The sequence below is a fragment of the Perkinsus marinus genome, assembly GCF_000006405.1.
Source record: "Perkinsus marinus ATCC 50983 genomic scaffold scf_1104296955874, whole genome shotgun sequence".
NCBI classification, from domain to species: Eukaryota; Perkinsozoa; order Perkinsida; family Perkinsidae; genus Perkinsus; species Perkinsus marinus.
In genome coordinates this window covers 42913-59518 of record NW_003207677.1, presented here as the reverse complement: position 1 = coordinate 59518, position 16606 = coordinate 42913, and the positions used below count along the sequence as shown (strand labels likewise).

General features: G+C 46.4%; 3 protein-coding genes across 3 annotated transcripts; 1 reads left to right on the top strand and 2 right to left on the bottom strand.

The window, feature by feature from the left end:
* Nucleotides 1–1942: 1942 nt before the first annotated feature.
* Nucleotides 1943–2144, top strand: Pmar_PMAR020394 (hypothetical protein; the record flags this gene model as incomplete). The annotated part of the gene is made up of 2 exons (XM_002775373.1): nt 1943–2052; nt 2102–2144. 2 exons carry the CDS (start codon nt 1943–1945, stop codon nt 2142–2144), a joined length of 153 nt encoding a protein of 50 aa, XP_002775419.1.
* Nucleotides 2145–3004: 860 nt separating this feature from the next.
* On the bottom strand, nt 3005–5956 carry Pmar_PMAR020393 (Chaperone clpB, putative; the record flags this gene model as incomplete). The annotated part of the gene is made up of 13 exons (XM_002775372.1): nt 3005–3145; nt 3235–3337; nt 3388–3506; nt 3555–3701; nt 3744–3938; nt 3981–4099; nt 4142–4268; nt 4312–4392; nt 4441–4570; nt 4625–4752; nt 4798–4947; nt 5004–5156; nt 5201–5956. The coding sequence occupies 13 exons, from the start codon at nt 5954–5956 to the stop codon at nt 3005–3007; spliced, it is 2349 nt and encodes a 782-aa protein (XP_002775418.1).
* Nucleotides 5957–6511: 555 nt separating this feature from the next.
* Nucleotides 6512–15232, bottom strand: Pmar_PMAR020392 (glutaminase, putative; the record flags this gene model as incomplete). Its single annotated transcript, XM_002775371.1, has 34 exons — nt 6512–6678; nt 6727–6792; nt 6858–6974; nt 7039–7181; nt 7234–7318; nt 7367–7555; nt 7833–8010; nt 8225–8322; nt 8373–8487; nt 8556–8672; nt 9028–9102; nt 9152–9362; nt 9412–9523; nt 9582–9690; nt 9740–9852; nt 9910–10015; nt 10071–10186; nt 10564–10711; nt 10761–10857; nt 10905–10992; nt 11050–11220; nt 11268–11386; nt 11440–11519; nt 11566–11694; nt 12069–12183; nt 12606–12705; nt 12902–12976; nt 13035–13133; nt 13206–13313; nt 13365–13465; nt 13971–14034; nt 14084–14165; nt 14381–14539; nt 15189–15232. The coding sequence occupies 34 exons, from the start codon at nt 15230–15232 to the stop codon at nt 6613–6615; spliced, it is 3795 nt and encodes a 1264-aa protein (XP_002775417.1). The 3' UTR covers nt 6512–6612.
* Nucleotides 15233–16606: the final 1374 nt, after the last annotated feature.

Below are 16606 nucleotides of genomic sequence, written 5' to 3'. Positions count from 1 at the left end.
TGTAGAACTCCGAGGAGTTCACAGTCCGTCATAGTAGCGTAAGAGGAGAGCTTCCAGTAATTGGAATGGATCTCTACACCCTTACGATATACCACCATACCAGCACCAGACTTCTGGTCTGTGACCACGGAACCACGCTGTGACGTTCATCACTGAGGTCACGCATATGCCCTCCCCAGGTCCTTTTTGCAGCCGAATCCGTGCGGGCCGATCCGGCTGTAGATGAGAGACAGAACTGAGTCCGTTCAACTGACACAGGTATTCTGGTGACGCCATCTGGAACCCAATTGAGAGACGCATGTTGCATATCTGTTTATGGAGATCCAGCTCAAACAGATCTTCCACTGATGGACATCAAAAGGCCCATCTTAGGTTGTGCTGAGTCTTAGCTGCTTCCCCCATAGTATGGGGCCCAAAGTACCTCGTTATCGGTATGAGGCCCATACCGATACCGAGGTACTTTCGGAACGCATCCCGGGCTAGGGGTGCATGGACAACAATTTTCCATGGTGACTATGCTCATAGGTAGCTTCAGAAACTGCCGGCCTCCGTCCGGGTGCAGCTCCCGATAATTCAGCGACGTTATCCGAAGCATGTTCGCCCTACATTTCACTTGCTGTGCGCACAACAGTTTTCATCAATTGACGATACAGGACGGTTCATATGGTTTTGCAACTGTTCATATAATATGAACAGTGTTGATGGACAATGTGCATTGAAGAACTCCTCAAAGGAGCCTCCTCCGCTGTGCTCAAGACGAGACGAATCCACCGTCAAGCCCAAGGATTGCAAGACGCCTTTCGATGGTGTTTAGTCCACTGTCTTCTAACTCTAACTGTTAGAGTCGCGCCAGAAACCGAGTTAACAACAAAATAGTAAACGTGGATCGTTTCGCTCCGCTAATATTGTACATGCGTGCTTCCACGTTCATCTCGACGAGTGTTCGATGAGAACGAACACTGTACATTGTGGTTTGTGTCGCAGGAGATGTACCCAGCATTCAGTCTGGTAGAATACTAGGGATGACCAGTGGTATAATATATGTTCGGTTTCGTCAGCTCAGCTCGGCAGTTCCCTCACTACATTATTAGATGCACAGTGTGCATTTCCACTCGTTTGTCGCACGACTCAAGGTAGAAGTGTAGGAAAACCATGCAGAATGTCCCCACAATTTCTCTAAGTTTAATTATCGTCAGCAACGCTTGTAGATGACCTCGTGTACGCCTGAGCCCCGCATATCTTGTGGCTCAGTGATTAAGATACAAAATAGGTCAGCTTTTGTACATTTTGGAGACACTGCGCCTTCTGCAACTCTTCTGTTCACGTAGATGCCCCCATTCTCAATTGCCTTCCAGTTCACTTATTGTACTCGGGCATTCGCCTCGGCTGTATATTTTCATCATCTTCATTATGGTGTCGGCGAGACGAATGTATGTATGTGTAGTTGAAGGGTGTCGTAAGTATCGCCAAGGAGGCACTGAATTTTGTATCTCCCACGGTGGCGGTCGACGCTGTGCTCATACAGGCTGTGGCAAGTCAGTATATGGCAGTTCTAAGTCAGTGTAAGTAGAAGGTCCTCTTCATCATTGTGTTGATATGATTCAAAATAGGTTCTGTAGTGCTCACGGTGGAGGTCCGCGATGTTCGTTCCCTGGCTGTGATAAGGGTAGCCGCAGTAAAAAGTCAGGATTTTGTCACAAGTCAGTTGAACTATCTCTGTTGTTTACTCTGTATCTATACTTCAGGCATGGAGGTGGTCGTCGTTCCAAAGACCGTACTCTTACTGCGAACCAGGCCGAACAGTAAGGCCCCGGACGGTTCTTATGGTCAACTATGGCATTGTCTCAGGCCAAGCGTCGATCTATGTAGCGGGAGTATGCTCGAACAAGTCCTAGAGCACAGTTCTCATGATGGGACTCCTCGCCGTCCGCTTACAATCAACATGTCAGCGGACGAGGCTTCCACTGTGGCTTCTGCTAGTCTCACTACTACTGTGCCTAGTGACTTCACTGGAGGGTTCTGGCAAACCGCTAGTACGGACCGTATAGGTATGTAACATTTGCGCTGTTTTATCATCGTTACTTGTGGCGCGTTTGATCAGATACTCCGACTTGTGCTTTCGCACGATCGTCTACATTACATGAGTCAATGACGAATGATGGTGGTTGTGGTCATTGGTTCGGTCCTGAAGACAACACTTTTCTGTCTTATACTGAGCAGTCGTCTCGAATTCTTGCCCACTCATTTTATCAAGTTGGTATGAGCGTGTTGGACGGTATATGACTTGCCTACTTCTTGAGACAGCTCGAAAGGTCTTCAAAGTTCGGCCGAAGTTATAGTAGTCCGCAGTATTCATATTTCAGGTTGGCATCGTATTTATTATTACTTATACTATTTTTTATCAGTCTCGGTCAGTCGTTTGAAGAAGCGATAATGGAGGTGGTTCGAATTCTTGAGGTGGTCATTGGGCCAGCCTTAATTGCCCAGGAATAATTCCTTATCCGAAGCGGGAATCACCGGCAGCATTATTTTTGTTGCATATTCGGCGGTTTCTCAGAGGAAGGTAGCGTACGAGGTAGCTCTGTATTATTATTATATTTTCTCTCGTATCTTTGCCTATACGTCATTAGATGATGATTTCTTACTCCACGGTTGATCTGTGGCCCTTCAAGGCTTTTTTCGTCCAATTATATCACTTGTTTTGTTCGGTGTGATAAACAGAGACAGAAAACAACTCATGGACGTGTACTACTCATGACCGACACTAGTTGGAACCTTTTTCGTACACTCATACGTAATAAGTCGTATCAAGCAATCTGTCAATACTGTCTGATCTGAAAAACTCGGACTGAGCTCTTTGCTTTATGTGGTCGTCTGCTGTGAGACTCACAGTGTGAGTTTGTGAGGCTTTCACGAAGCATGACACTTAGTCTCTGTTCATACGTGCACTCGCATCCTTCCCCTCGTACTCCACAAGTCAACAACTCAGCCAATTAGAAACGTATCAGTCATCAGCAGCTGTTTTATCAGAGCATTTCGTCTCTGTCAAAACTCGACCGTTAGCATCCCTGAACACAATCATATCCCTCTCGCTGTCATAATCGGCAATTAGCTCCTCTCCTCGGTGTATCTCTTCTCGTAATATCTGACACCAAGTTCGATACGATTCGTGAAGGCCAACGCATAAGCCCTTCGGCCGAACACGTCCGTTCGTGTTCCTCTACGAGAACTTACCAACTCAGCGATGGGGTCCTCAATTCTAGCTTGCATAACACGGTTGAGATGCCTAGCACCAAACTCGGCACTGTAGCCCTCTTTACCAAGTGCTGCTGTCAACCTACGAGACGAAGCCGACTGGCTAGAAGCTAACTGATATCCACTGCTTACCCGTCCGTAACCTCAAGGTCGATGCTATGCTGCTCCTTGAGAGCAGCTTGTAGACGGCTGACATACAGCCCTACAATCCTGACGATGTCCTCCTCGGTCAAACTGTCAAATGCAATGACCTGAAGGCGGCATCCATCGCAAATGCTAATGCAAGGGAGAATATTCACCTCGTCTATTCTGTTGATGAACTCTGGGCGGAAATGACGTTTGAGATCCTCCATGCTGCTACCAACGTTAGAGGTCATGACCAAGATAGCATTCGAGAAGTCAGCGAGTCGACCATGGCTATCAGTAAGGCGACCATCGTCCATCACCTACGATTTAATACAAATGGCAATCCCAATGTCAAGACTCACTTGTAATAGGATATTGAGAACGTCAGGATGGGCCTTCTCCACTTCGTCAATCAACACTAGACTATGTGGCTGTCTACGGACTCGGTCCGTGAGTACTCCTCCAGAGTTGGAGTCATAGCCGACATACCCCGGAGGCGAGCCTATCAGCTTGGACACGCTGTGACGCTCCATAAACTCGGACATGTCCAGGCGTATCTAACCAGCTCGTATGCGAGGAAGCCATCCGAGGGCACCCACCATGTTCCGGCCCTCCTCGCCGAAGTATTCATCGGACAAGGCTTTGCTGAGCTCAGTCTTGCCAACCCCCGTAGGTCCACAGAACAGGAAGCATGCTGTTGGCCGCTTGTTCCCAATACCTGGCATACAACACTCCGACGGGTTGAGGGACGTGCTCCCACCTCTAACGCCAACCCGGGCTCGTCGAATCGCCCTGGCCACCGCACTGGTGGCCCTCTTCTGTCCTATCACTCGACTGTCGAGCCGCTCCTCCATATGGAGCAGTCTAGCAGACTCATCCTTGGTCAGCTGAGGACAGATACTCTCAAACACCCCTGAGATGGGGACCAACCTCCTCGAGGGGAATCCCAGTCCACTGAGCTACAGTCTGGGCGACATCGTTTGCGTTCACTTCAATACGACTGCTTGGCCGCTGATAAAGGTAATACATCAACAAGGCTCACACAGAGAAAGGCCCTACCGCTCCTTGCTGAATTCTCTTCCGAGCTGCTGCCTCATCCATAGCGTCAAACGCCGAGTCTGGTAGTCGCCGACTGGGAATGTAGCGAGACGATAGTTTCACGCATGCCTCTATAGCATCATCAGTGAACCTGGCCAGCTTAGCATCAAAGGCCCGACCGTAACCGTCCCTACAGTCAGCTCACCTGACGAAGTGATGCTCTTCATAGAGACTAGCTACTCCCATGAGCATGTCCACTGCCTGAGCTTGTGTAGGCTCGGGCACCACTACTGGTTGGAACCGTCGTTCTAGTGCTGGGTCCTTCGCAATGTACTACAAAGGGGATGATTTCGTGGCGCAGTGACGGTTGAACTTCACCTTATCATACTCCGACTGTGTAGTAGCCCCAATGACTCGGAGCTCCCCCCGGCTGAGGGCAGGCTTGAGGATATTAGCCGCATCGATCGCACCATCTCCTGTCGCCCCCGCGCCGACTATCGTATGCAGCTCATCGATAAGCAGAATGATCTAACATGAGAGACAGACAGGTCGAAGACAAGACCCCGAAGGGCAGAGAGGGTCACCTTCCCATCAGCATCAGTGGCCTCCTTAACAAGTCTTTTGAGCCGTTCTTCGAACTCCCCTCGGTATTTGGTACCGGCCAGCAGACTGCCGATGGACACGTCCCAGATAGCTACACCGGCCAGATGGTTCGGGACTTCTCCCCTCGCGATGAGCTACACACGAAGATGTGTCAACATTACATAACGCCGAGACTCACCTCAGCCATGCCCTCTGCTACGGCCGTTTTGCCCACGCCTGGTTCGCCCAGCAGGACCGGGTTGTTCTTGGTCATTCGACTCAGTACTTGTATCATGCGCCCGATCTCAGCGTCACGTCCAACACACTTCAAGAGTTTCCCTTCTCTCGCCAGCGCCGTCAAGTTCCGTCCACACGATTCCAAAACACTGCCGCCAGAGGTCCCCGGTACGAATCCCCCCACCGGTATTTTTTCAGCGTCCTCTTCTCCCCACTCCTGCAGACGTTGAAGAACACTCTGTAGTCTTCCCATCAGCTCTGGCTCCATACCAGCCGGCCTGGCCAGCATCTTGCCTATCACCCCCTCGAGAAGGGCCTCCGTTGTGATCGGCCCCTGGGCCGTATCGACGCTGCCTCGAATCACCTCGACGACCTCGTCGTCTAGTGGAACCCTTTCAACCGCTCCCCAACTGACAAGATCGGGCGCCGCTTGCAATGGGGCCAAATGCTTCAACTCAGCGATCTGGACTCCTGCTTCCCGCAGCAGTTTGCTAGCGCCACCGCTCCGCTCTGATGCCAGACCAATAAGAAGGCCCTCGAGGGGTACTGTGGCTAGGTTCATGGACTCCTCCTGAGCCCGATGGATGGCTCGGGCAGAGGAATCGGACAAGGCGTCGAATGCGGTCCTTCCCACTTGACGTCGAGCCGCATCACCTACTAGAAGACTGTCTCTACTGGAGGGGTCCATGAACATACCTCTGTTGGGATCGAACATCATGTTGTTCCACCAACTTGCTAAGGATCCTCGAGCCACTGACCGACCACCTTCAGTGGAGGCGCTGAAGCACACGGCTGTCACCACTGCATACCACTCCAGCCTCAACTTACCTCTTGGGCCTATGACGAGACATGCTCAGCGCCAGGGAAAGCACTGTTACAGCGACAGCAGCAGCACCGAATACATATGGCAGTGTTGACCTCTCCCATGCCCTCGGCCGACTCCCACCAGACAGGGACCCCACAGCTAAGTTACCCACAACCGAACCGCCCCGGAGACTAGCCGGCCTGGCCCCTTGTCGTAGTGCTGGTGTGATAAATAAGGTCGAGCCGCACACATAAGCAGTGGCTAGACATACACCACATAGGAGCAGAGTCGAAATAGAACGTCTTGATCGCCGATCCGCAGCAGCCCGTTGTCGCATCCAATAGAGTAGAAGTGACAACTCTGGATCAGGCAGCAGATAGGCCCCTCGGGGCAGTTGGTCTTCAGTACCCATTTCCCGCCAACTGAATCAACGCAAGTTCCCCTATACTTTCAACACAGTGTATTTTTAGCAAGTGTTTATCAAAGTTATGTTCAAGTAAACAGGTAACCACAAACGGTTCATCAAAAGTAGTGTATCAACTCCAATATTGGATAAAACATTGCCATCATCATTCTTGGTGACCACCGCTCCCTGGGGCATCGTCTATACCAAGAACCTCAACTTCAGCCGGCATCTGAACAATACCAAGTGCCCCACAGACCTGGGCTTAACTTCAACCCACTCCAGTGTTCCATTCCTTCGGCTCCTTATCGTCATACCACAACGGCTCCCCCTCAACTCCCAGCACCTAAATCAGTCGATTCGCCCTTATATCAACCACTTATGAAAAAGGCCAGTCGTAAAGGTTCCCACCTCCACATCGCCAAAGTACTCCATAACAGCTTCGGCATCATTAACAAAGTCATCCTCAGCTGCATCAGAGTCCAATGACTTCGTCTGATTTCGCTCCTCTCGCATAGACGGCGAGCCCTAAGGCAGTGAGACACGACCATCTCGAATAGGTCCACAACTAGAGCCCACTGAGTTCGCCTACCTCCATAACCAGTTTCTCGAGGAAATTGACGATATTTTTACGCCCATGCCTCTTGGCCTCCTCATAGGGTGTGTTACCCCATCTATCGTACGTATTCAGCCGAGCCCCAGCGTCCATCAGCAACTTCATAGCACTCAAACAACCTGACCATGAACATCATGCCACTACTACTACCATGTGAACTCCCGAACACACCAGAAGCCGCAGCCAAATGCACAGCGGTTCTACTGTCGTAATCGGCAACATTCGGATCCACCCCCAGCTGAAGAAGGTATTGGACCTGAGACATTTACGGTATGGCAAGCACCTGAGCCCACAGGAGGTTTACCGTATAAACGTCCTTATTAGCGCAGGCCATAATAAGCTGATTAGTAAGCTCATGCTTGACGGAACCATAATAGAGTGTTGGGTCCACATGACGATCACTAGCTCGCAATACGGGGTCGTGGCGCTTGAACAAGTGGAAGTTGAAGGTCTCCTCCATGTGATAGAAGAAATCCAGACCTTTACGACTCAACTACAAACAAACAAATATGGTGCGATCTACTACAACTACAGTGAAATTCCACCCGTAATACTCCATGTGAAAAACGTGATATTCGCGGTGATATGAAGTGCAATTACACCAGACAAATCACCCTATTCCACGTAAAACACATCACGTATTTAACGCGTTTTTCACATGCGGTTTTTTTTGCAAAGTGGAATGTAAAATGTGTTTACCATGTCACAACTAAAACTCCAGTGTTAAAAACTTACTCGAATACATCTCAGAAAGTCGAGTCCCAACTTACCGAATAAGACTCTTCGGAAGTACCATAATTTCTGATAGTCTTCTCTGCCGACTCCTCCCCGAACTCCGAGCTCGGGCAGTGCACACATATGCCGAGTACGCCCGGTACTACTGCCATGCCGGCGCCCAGGTTGGAGTTCTTACCCGGTATACCGAGGTTGTAGGCCCACATACCCGACCTAAAAATAGTTGCCTCATTCGTGACCATCAGCAGGGAATCATCCAGAAACCTATAATGTTCCTAGGGGTACTCATTTTGAATTTCCCACACATTCTTCAATCAGTTTCCCATGTGAATGTCATGGAATTGTTATCAAACCCTGGAGAGCGTTATCTCTCAAAACCTGCTACCTCTGGTCCATGCCACAGGAGTACATAAGGCTGAGTGCATACCGGATTGTCTGATCCTTGAAAACCCTCTCGTTGGTCTTCGGACACACTCCACTGTTGGCAAAGGAGGCCGCCACTGCTGCAACACCAGCGACATTGACCTAAAAATGCACCATCCCGGGATCGAACCCGGGACCTACCACTATCATACCTCTCGCTCGTGCGTCTCAAACATCAATTGAATCGCGTCGTCAATATCCGCCCCATTTGGAAAGCGATGAATAGACCGCAAGCGATAAGCCATACTCCGTGCCAAGTCCGAGTGCCTGGCGTCGAGTCATACAGCTTTGTAAAAAGCGCGCGCCCGAATATTCTAAACTGCTAAACGACTTACCTTCTGTCAAGTTTTTTCCCAAGCTCAGCAGCTTCCGGTGGGACCGTGTCTGAACCACTCAACTTCCTCCAGTTCTCGAGGACCCTTTCCAACGAGGGTCTCATGCCAGTTCCACTACTGAGACAAACAAGGCATCATCACAGTGTAGATTATCCTCGCGTATTTTCCTATCGATCGCTATGCTGGTCAACAAATATACCTCACACGACTTAGGAAAAATCCGGTTATTTATATGCATACCAAAACACCACCACTCACGACACACAGACAGCATATCACGCTGCATCAATGGCTCCTAGAATCGTCCCACAACCCGACCGCAGTATGTTCGAATTTCATAGTAAGAAAAGAAAAAGTGTTGTAACCTCGATGAGTAGGAACTACGGAGATTTACAATATTACAACATCGAAATATACGAAAATCTTTAATATGTATTATCATAATCGATCAATGTCCAGAAGAAAACCTTACTATTCCTTATCCAACCCCCTAGACAGCAACGCACACAGATTTATCGTCCCCATCATCACAAAGGGGTTATGTGGCCTGAGAACACCACCAACTCCATCATAGACATACTAACAAGAGCAAATACCTATTCAAATGGTCAAGGCCTAAATACGTTTGCTTCTCGCCACTGGGCTCTCTTCCCATCCACTTATGAACTTCCTCCAAGCCCAGCATTTCCACCGCCATACAGTAGAGAATCGGCCGTATAAGTCCACCCGTTGGAAAGCATTTAAGACACTCCTCGGGGGTCCATACCGGTGAGTACTCAGATGCACAACTAGCTGCTGAGGGTGACCCTACGAGGAATCGAACTAGGATGGTTCGAATAGCAACAGTGTTATTCACCTGGCAAGGCGCTCTCATCCCGAGCATACTGCTGACTGTCAGTCGTACACACACCGACTGTGATGATCTCTTGATGAGGGTGATCCTCACAACAAGCAGAGAAGCATTCGTTCTGACACGAGATGCCGTAGCCGAGGATAGAACCGGGGACCTTTCGATTACCCACTTACCAGTCTCTGTGTAAACTTGGGCCAATTCGGGACGATCAACTTGCCACAAAGAGCCTTCACAGCGATATCATGCTTCTTCGCAATTCTCGAGAATTCATCAGCCGAGTATCTACCACCCATAATTTCGTGGCGCGCGGTCAAATTCCCTCTCTTCCTACAGTGCCTCAGCCTCGCCAGTCAGATTCATATCCTCAGGAACTGATAAGCACCCAGGCACCGACAAACTGTCGGGCATCCCACCGACTCTAACACTACCATACCACCCCAAATCCTAAATCAGAGATAGACCATTAAACACCTAAAAATACGGTTAAATACAAAAACTCACTTTTAGTAGAGCCTGAACCCTCGGAGAATCTCTCGGGAGACCATACCACTCCAATGCTCGAATCAGGCGCCGTGAATCTAGTGGCCAGGGCATATCAGCGAAGTACCTCAACAACAGCACAGAATAGCACTTCCAATAATATTTTTTTTCAGTCTTCATACCGTGCCAGGACGATATCGCCATCTTCACCAGGCAACATAGGAGGACAACTGGCCCGAAGAGCGATGTCGCGTTTCAGCTCCCGCACACAGCGATCCTCCGACTCTCTTTGAGCGTCCTAAACCAGTGTAGTGGAAAAGAAAACATGCACATGTTTCGGGGAGATTTTGGAAAATTCTTGTTGATTTTCAAACACTACCTAAATATGTATTCGGACTCCTACAATTAGTGAGGAAACATACAGTGTGTTCGATTTTGATAGTCCCTAACGAGAAAATGTTGTGACTTCACCAATTCGATGATTAGCAATCTGAAACCCCCAGTATTACGAGGTCTATAAGTGGGCAATATACTAATATGAATAATTATTATCAATCACGAAGAGTTAGGGCGAGCCACGCATATTAGTTTCGGAGAAAAAATCAAAATCGAACACACTGTATATTCCAACACTTTCCTAAACCGTTGAAGTGCTTATCAGTAAACGCCTGCTACCATGATAGATGTGTTGTTATAGCGGTCGCGAAACTCCGGGTCCGCACCCAAGAACATCAACAGTTTCACAGTTTCTCGATGATGATTACACACAGCCAAATGCAGAGCAGTACGCAGATCGTAGTCTGCCGTACGAACGTCAATTCCTCTGAAAAAAATGCCGTATAAAAAAACACACCAGAAACGAACCCACTCACCTAGCCGCTAAATGACGGATCCTAATAGCATCACCAACAGCAGCACTCCACCACAAACTAGAATATTCTGTTAAAGTAAAGTTGGTCAGTACATCGACTGAGCATGATATCGTCAATATTCCTCATATGCACACCAATACTCACTCTGGGCACTGGTACGCCATCTGAAAGTATCTCCTAAACAATTACGTATCCTATGCTCCACTAAAGGGTGATTCGGCGGAGTCTGTGCCTAACAGAAGAATACCACATATTACACATAATCGATCATCTGGGCGAGCGCTACTACCTCATCCGTGACGGATTCTTGAGGACCGCCGAAAGCGTGCACCGGAAGTCGTTTAGACAACATTTGACAGAACTTCACTCCTCGCACAGAATTTCCCAAGGCATCCAGCCGCGGTGAAAACGTGGCGATTCCACAAACCCCTGGTATGACAATACATAGAACGCCAGAGACCTGAAATGAATAATTTTTGACCGAGCTGAATAGACTACTAATATTACCCCTGATTTTGCAGGGAAACCACATGTGAATGCAAACTCGCCAGAGTAGTCGTACATACCACAACTCATCATCATGGACAAACAAGACGATACCGTGTCCTGACTGAACACACGCTCGCCTAAAAAAATGCAGTGGCCAGGGATAGAACTCGGGACCAACAACAACTGCTACCCGTCTTGGGACAAATACCACCGTTTGCAAGGGTAGCAGCAACAACAGACATCTCCTCACAGTCTAGTTCAAGTGAGCACCTTAAAAACAGCCCTACTACCACAACACTTCAACGTGTCTACCTACCATTGAAAGTAGGACTCAAGAGTCTTCTGAATATCTGTGTTTGGTGGGAAGGCGTTCTCTTCAGCCATCATATACGCCAAACAGTAATTCCGATTCGCCGTCGCTCGCTCCCCCATAAACGTATCATACCTAATAACAAGCTCCAAACGATGACAGGGTGCAGCCAGGAAGACTCACTCTCCGGAATTTCGTGGCGCGTGACGATTCGCGAATCACAAGTAATGGACATGTGAGTAATTCTGATATCCGAATTTTTCGCTCCAACAATTTTTCAAACAAAAAACTCTGTACGAGTTTTTGTGCAACTTTTTCTTGTTTTTTTGCAACTTTTTCTTGTTTTTTTTGCAACTTTTTCTTGTTTTTTTGCAACTTTTCCTTGTTTTTTTGCAACTTTTTCTTGTTTTTTTGTAACTATATACAGACAATGCATATCGAAACTATATATAAAGTGCCTCAGGAAAGATGAATTTTCAATCAATACTAATACGACATACTCCACTTACTGTATATGAGGCCTCCTAGACATCCCAGCTAGATGCTGCCACGTCTCAGTTACCGCTTCATACCGCTCCCATTCCGACTTGTCCATATACAATAGCGATGATACCATGATTGCACCTAGCATCGAAAATACACTACCACTCTTGCTGCTACTCACACTACGAGTAGTTATTCTTGCAAGGAGCCACTACAATTTCTGACGTTCACTCTCATCTCAACAACACTTTCATCGCATATAGGAAATTTAAGATTAATCATCATTTTTTTCGAGAAAAAACGCTCACTTTCACCCCTGCATATCACATTCCCGATCGGCTGAATACAGTAAGCGCCATCTAGACACCGAAATTACGTGTGCAAAGGTAATTTTTTCTACAGAGCGACTTTGAGGCTGAAATTTCAAATGTGACGCCCCCTAATACAGATATATTTCACGGAATTTGTCCGTAATCGATTTTCGAAGAAAAATTTCATGCCACTTTTTTACACGCGTCCGACCACGGTATTGAACCTGCGCGGGTAAAATACAGTCGACCTACCAGCATTGATAAGTGGATTGTGAGGTATGCCTTTCGGCTGTAGCAAGACCCTCTCATTAAAGTTCCTCCCACTAGGCTCATGCCCAACGTGCTCATGTACCTGATGATGACGTACCACAATCTCTTATCTTACATACAACATCGTCAAGTAAAAAATTCCGAATTTGTGGAATATTCACCCACTGTGAAAACAGCAATCTCTCACACTCCCTGTCAGGTCACGTAGATCCTCATAAAATACTCGAATGAGCCATAAAATCTCTAATATAATCGATATCAGAATTCTCCCCTGCCACCTTCTCCTTGCCATGTAATTCCACCGCCATACAGTAGTTAAGAGGCTTGCAAGTTGACTGTAGACAAAATGGAACCTGTAAATTCGAAAAAAAATACATACCACTCCTCTCCCACATCACATCTCCCTCCTACCTTACTATCACCTATCGAGTAGCGCTGTGCATGTACACTACAAACACTGATCGCCCAGTAGTCCGGATTAACTGTAGCCAGTGTTGGTATATAGTCGGCCTGAGCGATCCACCACCATCAATACGTCCTAGATTCCGTCACGCGCCACGAAATTCCTCCCATAAACACTACATTTTCGCCCTCAGTACAGTCCTCCAAATCTTTATAAGCATCGTTAATAACGTCACAGAAGGCTTCAAAATCGGAGATAGCCAGCTCTCCTCGAAACGCCTTCCCTACCTGACCATCATACCGTCACTGCGCCACAAAATTATCCACAAAAATGCTCACTAGTTCATTGCTAGTCTTCAGTGTTTGGAACCTCTCAAAGTCAACAAAGTCCTGACTCTTGAGCTCCTTGTACGTATTCCTCATGCGACCATCAGAGGTAGCTGAGGAAAGCACTCATTTATATGTTCTATCTCGTTACACAGCAAAAACATAACAATGCATACAATTCAGTTCAGCTAGTCTTAGTCATTTATTACTGTTGTCACCATCTTTCATAACTTTTCTAACTTCCCATACCAATTTTTCGAGAATTTTTCTCAATTCTCACCTGTTTTCTCACATAGCAGGTTTACACGCTCGTGAATTATCGACAATTTTCGAGACGAGACGGCTTCAGAGGAAAGCCCTCTATTCGTTTGTCTCTATCAATTCCCCAGAGCCATCTTTGTTGTTTATAGTCCCTACCACATGCTTTCTAATGAGGAGCATTGAACTTCATCCTGCAGTTACTAAACTTCAGTTCCAACTCTCTGCCACGACGAGCATTCAAATACGGGCCCAAAGCCTTATAGGAACGCGTTAATAGTTCGTTATTCCCACATGGCTAACTTCCAGGTAAATTATTCACTATTTCGGAATATATCACCCACTTAAACATGCCCTTACCTAGTCCCGATTTTTTTAGGAACTCCAGTAACTTTACACTGTCTACTTTGCCATCTTCATCGGGCTGATGATAACACAACATCGTCCGACCATATACTCTCACCGACTACTACCTCTAATGCTTTGAATATTTCCTTAGAATCGATCTTTCCTCGCCCCATGTTGGACACAAGTCTAGCTCTGGCTAAAGGGGTACTGAAAACAAGGTTAGAGAAATATATGATCACTAACTACCGAGCTCATATATGAACTCGGGTAAGAATTTCCCAAAATTTTCTCAGATTTCTCGTATAGTCACCAACACAAGTAGTTGACCATATGCATATTTTCCCCCAACACTAACTGAAACTGTCACCATAACAGCGAACACTAGAGGAACCCGCCTAGAAAGTGAGCCAATATAAACTCACTTGGTATGATCATTTTCCTGCTCACTAGAGTCTTCACTAAAACTCGCATGTCTGTGTGCTCTCCCACCCCGATCAGATCTGCATCGTGATGAGGCTTGTGAGGATGCGGATGGTGACACCACGACGTCCATCTCTCCACGCTGTGGCTTTTCAAGAGGCCTAACCCAAACTCAGTGATACTAATTGCCCTCTGTCAATATAGGAATCCCCTTATGTTATTCAATGGCGTGCTCCTCTATGATCGTACAATTATTCAATACCACCTCGGAGAAAAAATAAATAAAAAATGAAAAAATAAGGAAAAAATAGATTAAAAAATAAAAAAATTAAGAAAAAATATGGAAAAATAAGGAAAAAATAGAACGAAAAAAAATTAAGAAAAGATATGAAAAAATATGGAAAAAATAAGGAAAAAATATAATAAAGAATAAAAAAATAAAGAAAAAAGGCGATTTCGATTCGAAACTAAGTCTTCGAAACTTTCGAAGACTTGCGACCGGAAATACGTCAAATCCTGTTTAAAACCCTCTAGAGTTGACAAGGGAAAAACCGACAACAACGACAACAATAACAACAACTAGATGGTTTTCGCTCCCACAAGAGCTAACTCAAAAGAGACAAATAATTTCCCACTGTAAATTTTCTCGCGCCGAGCCAGCGAACAATGTTGCAATATATGTTTACTCTCCTCAGCTGAGCTCAGTAGTTCATATGCGACCTAGTGTACAGAAACCACCAAGAATTTCCTCAGAATTTTCATATTGTCACCAACACATGCAAATGCATACTAGAAAGCATATAGTATTACCGTGAAGTAATATATCGCTTTTCATTATCTAGTTCGATCGTCATATTAGGACCACTATTATCTGAGATCAACAGTCTGAGCATTGTTTTCAGTCTAGCATTTCAACACGTCTTTTCCCGCAGGACACTACTTGTGTTGGATGTCCGTATGGTCTCCTTAATGACCATCAAAACACCGGCGAAAACAGAGAACTGATAACACGGACGATTTTATCCATTTTCGTCGGTTCCCATCACTTCACTTGAGATGCATAGATAACTCAAAACAGTAGTTTCGTAAACTTTTTCAATCAACTTGGTGAATTTCCTCAAAAAAAAGAAAATTCTGTGCATCTGTATTTTCCCATATCTTCCCCGCAAAGTCATGATGCCATAACAACCGTCAGTCGATTCACCACCATCGAGACCTTCTGCAACCATCACTCACTCATACGTTCTCAGCAACTCAGGTTTCACATGTGAAAATTCATCATCGCCTGGGCGCGCGCTAAATCAACAGCGCACTTTCACAACTATTTTTAAACATCGAATTTGTGTATAACGACCAACCCGGCTCTCCCAGTGTCGTGTTATCGATGGCGCGAATTGTGACTGGTTATCGTCAATTTAAAGGGGTACGATCATACCGTTAAATGCTCAGTGAATTCACTGTTGCCCAACTTTATTGGAAGTTTTTATCAGAAAACTGTTGATAAATTTAATCATATCGAAATATGGTATTCGGGAAACAATAAAACAGCTCCTATATTACATTTAAGTTTCACCACCCGTTTTACGTGATGTGGCGTAATACTCAGTGAGTAACCCGAGTTCATGTTTTTCATATCACTAGGGTGAAACACCAATAAAATATCAACGATATTTCTCTTCCATAAAATTCAACTGAGGAACAGGTCGGCTGAAAAAAGGAGGTGTTTGTTACTGGTTCGCTCATTGAGACAACACTACACTGGATATAACCACACGAGAATGCCTAACAAGGCTACCTGTTCATAACTTACCCTTAGACGAATACTATCTTCATTATAAGCTCAGCTGCGGAAACCCTTCACCCTAGAGAGACATATTGTGTTCTACAGAGAATTGGAACAGCGATTATGACCGCTATTATGCAGACTCGTTAGCCGTGTTAGAAGGGTTGTCCAAATCATCGTACAACACAACCATATGAGAGAAATCAAACTTAATCTTGGTAGAGAGCAAAATGACGACGACCAAAGATATGAGGATACTATAGAAGCCTGATATTGGTCGCGCTTTACTCATTAAGTTGATACCATACTGGGTAGGAGAGGAATGCCTTTGAAGGGAAACTGATTATTCTCAATAGATGTGGACTATCCGAGCTAAGGCGTCCTTCACCCGAGAGAGAGACACATTGTGTGCTACGGAGTTCGCTTTCTGATCCGCACACATGAA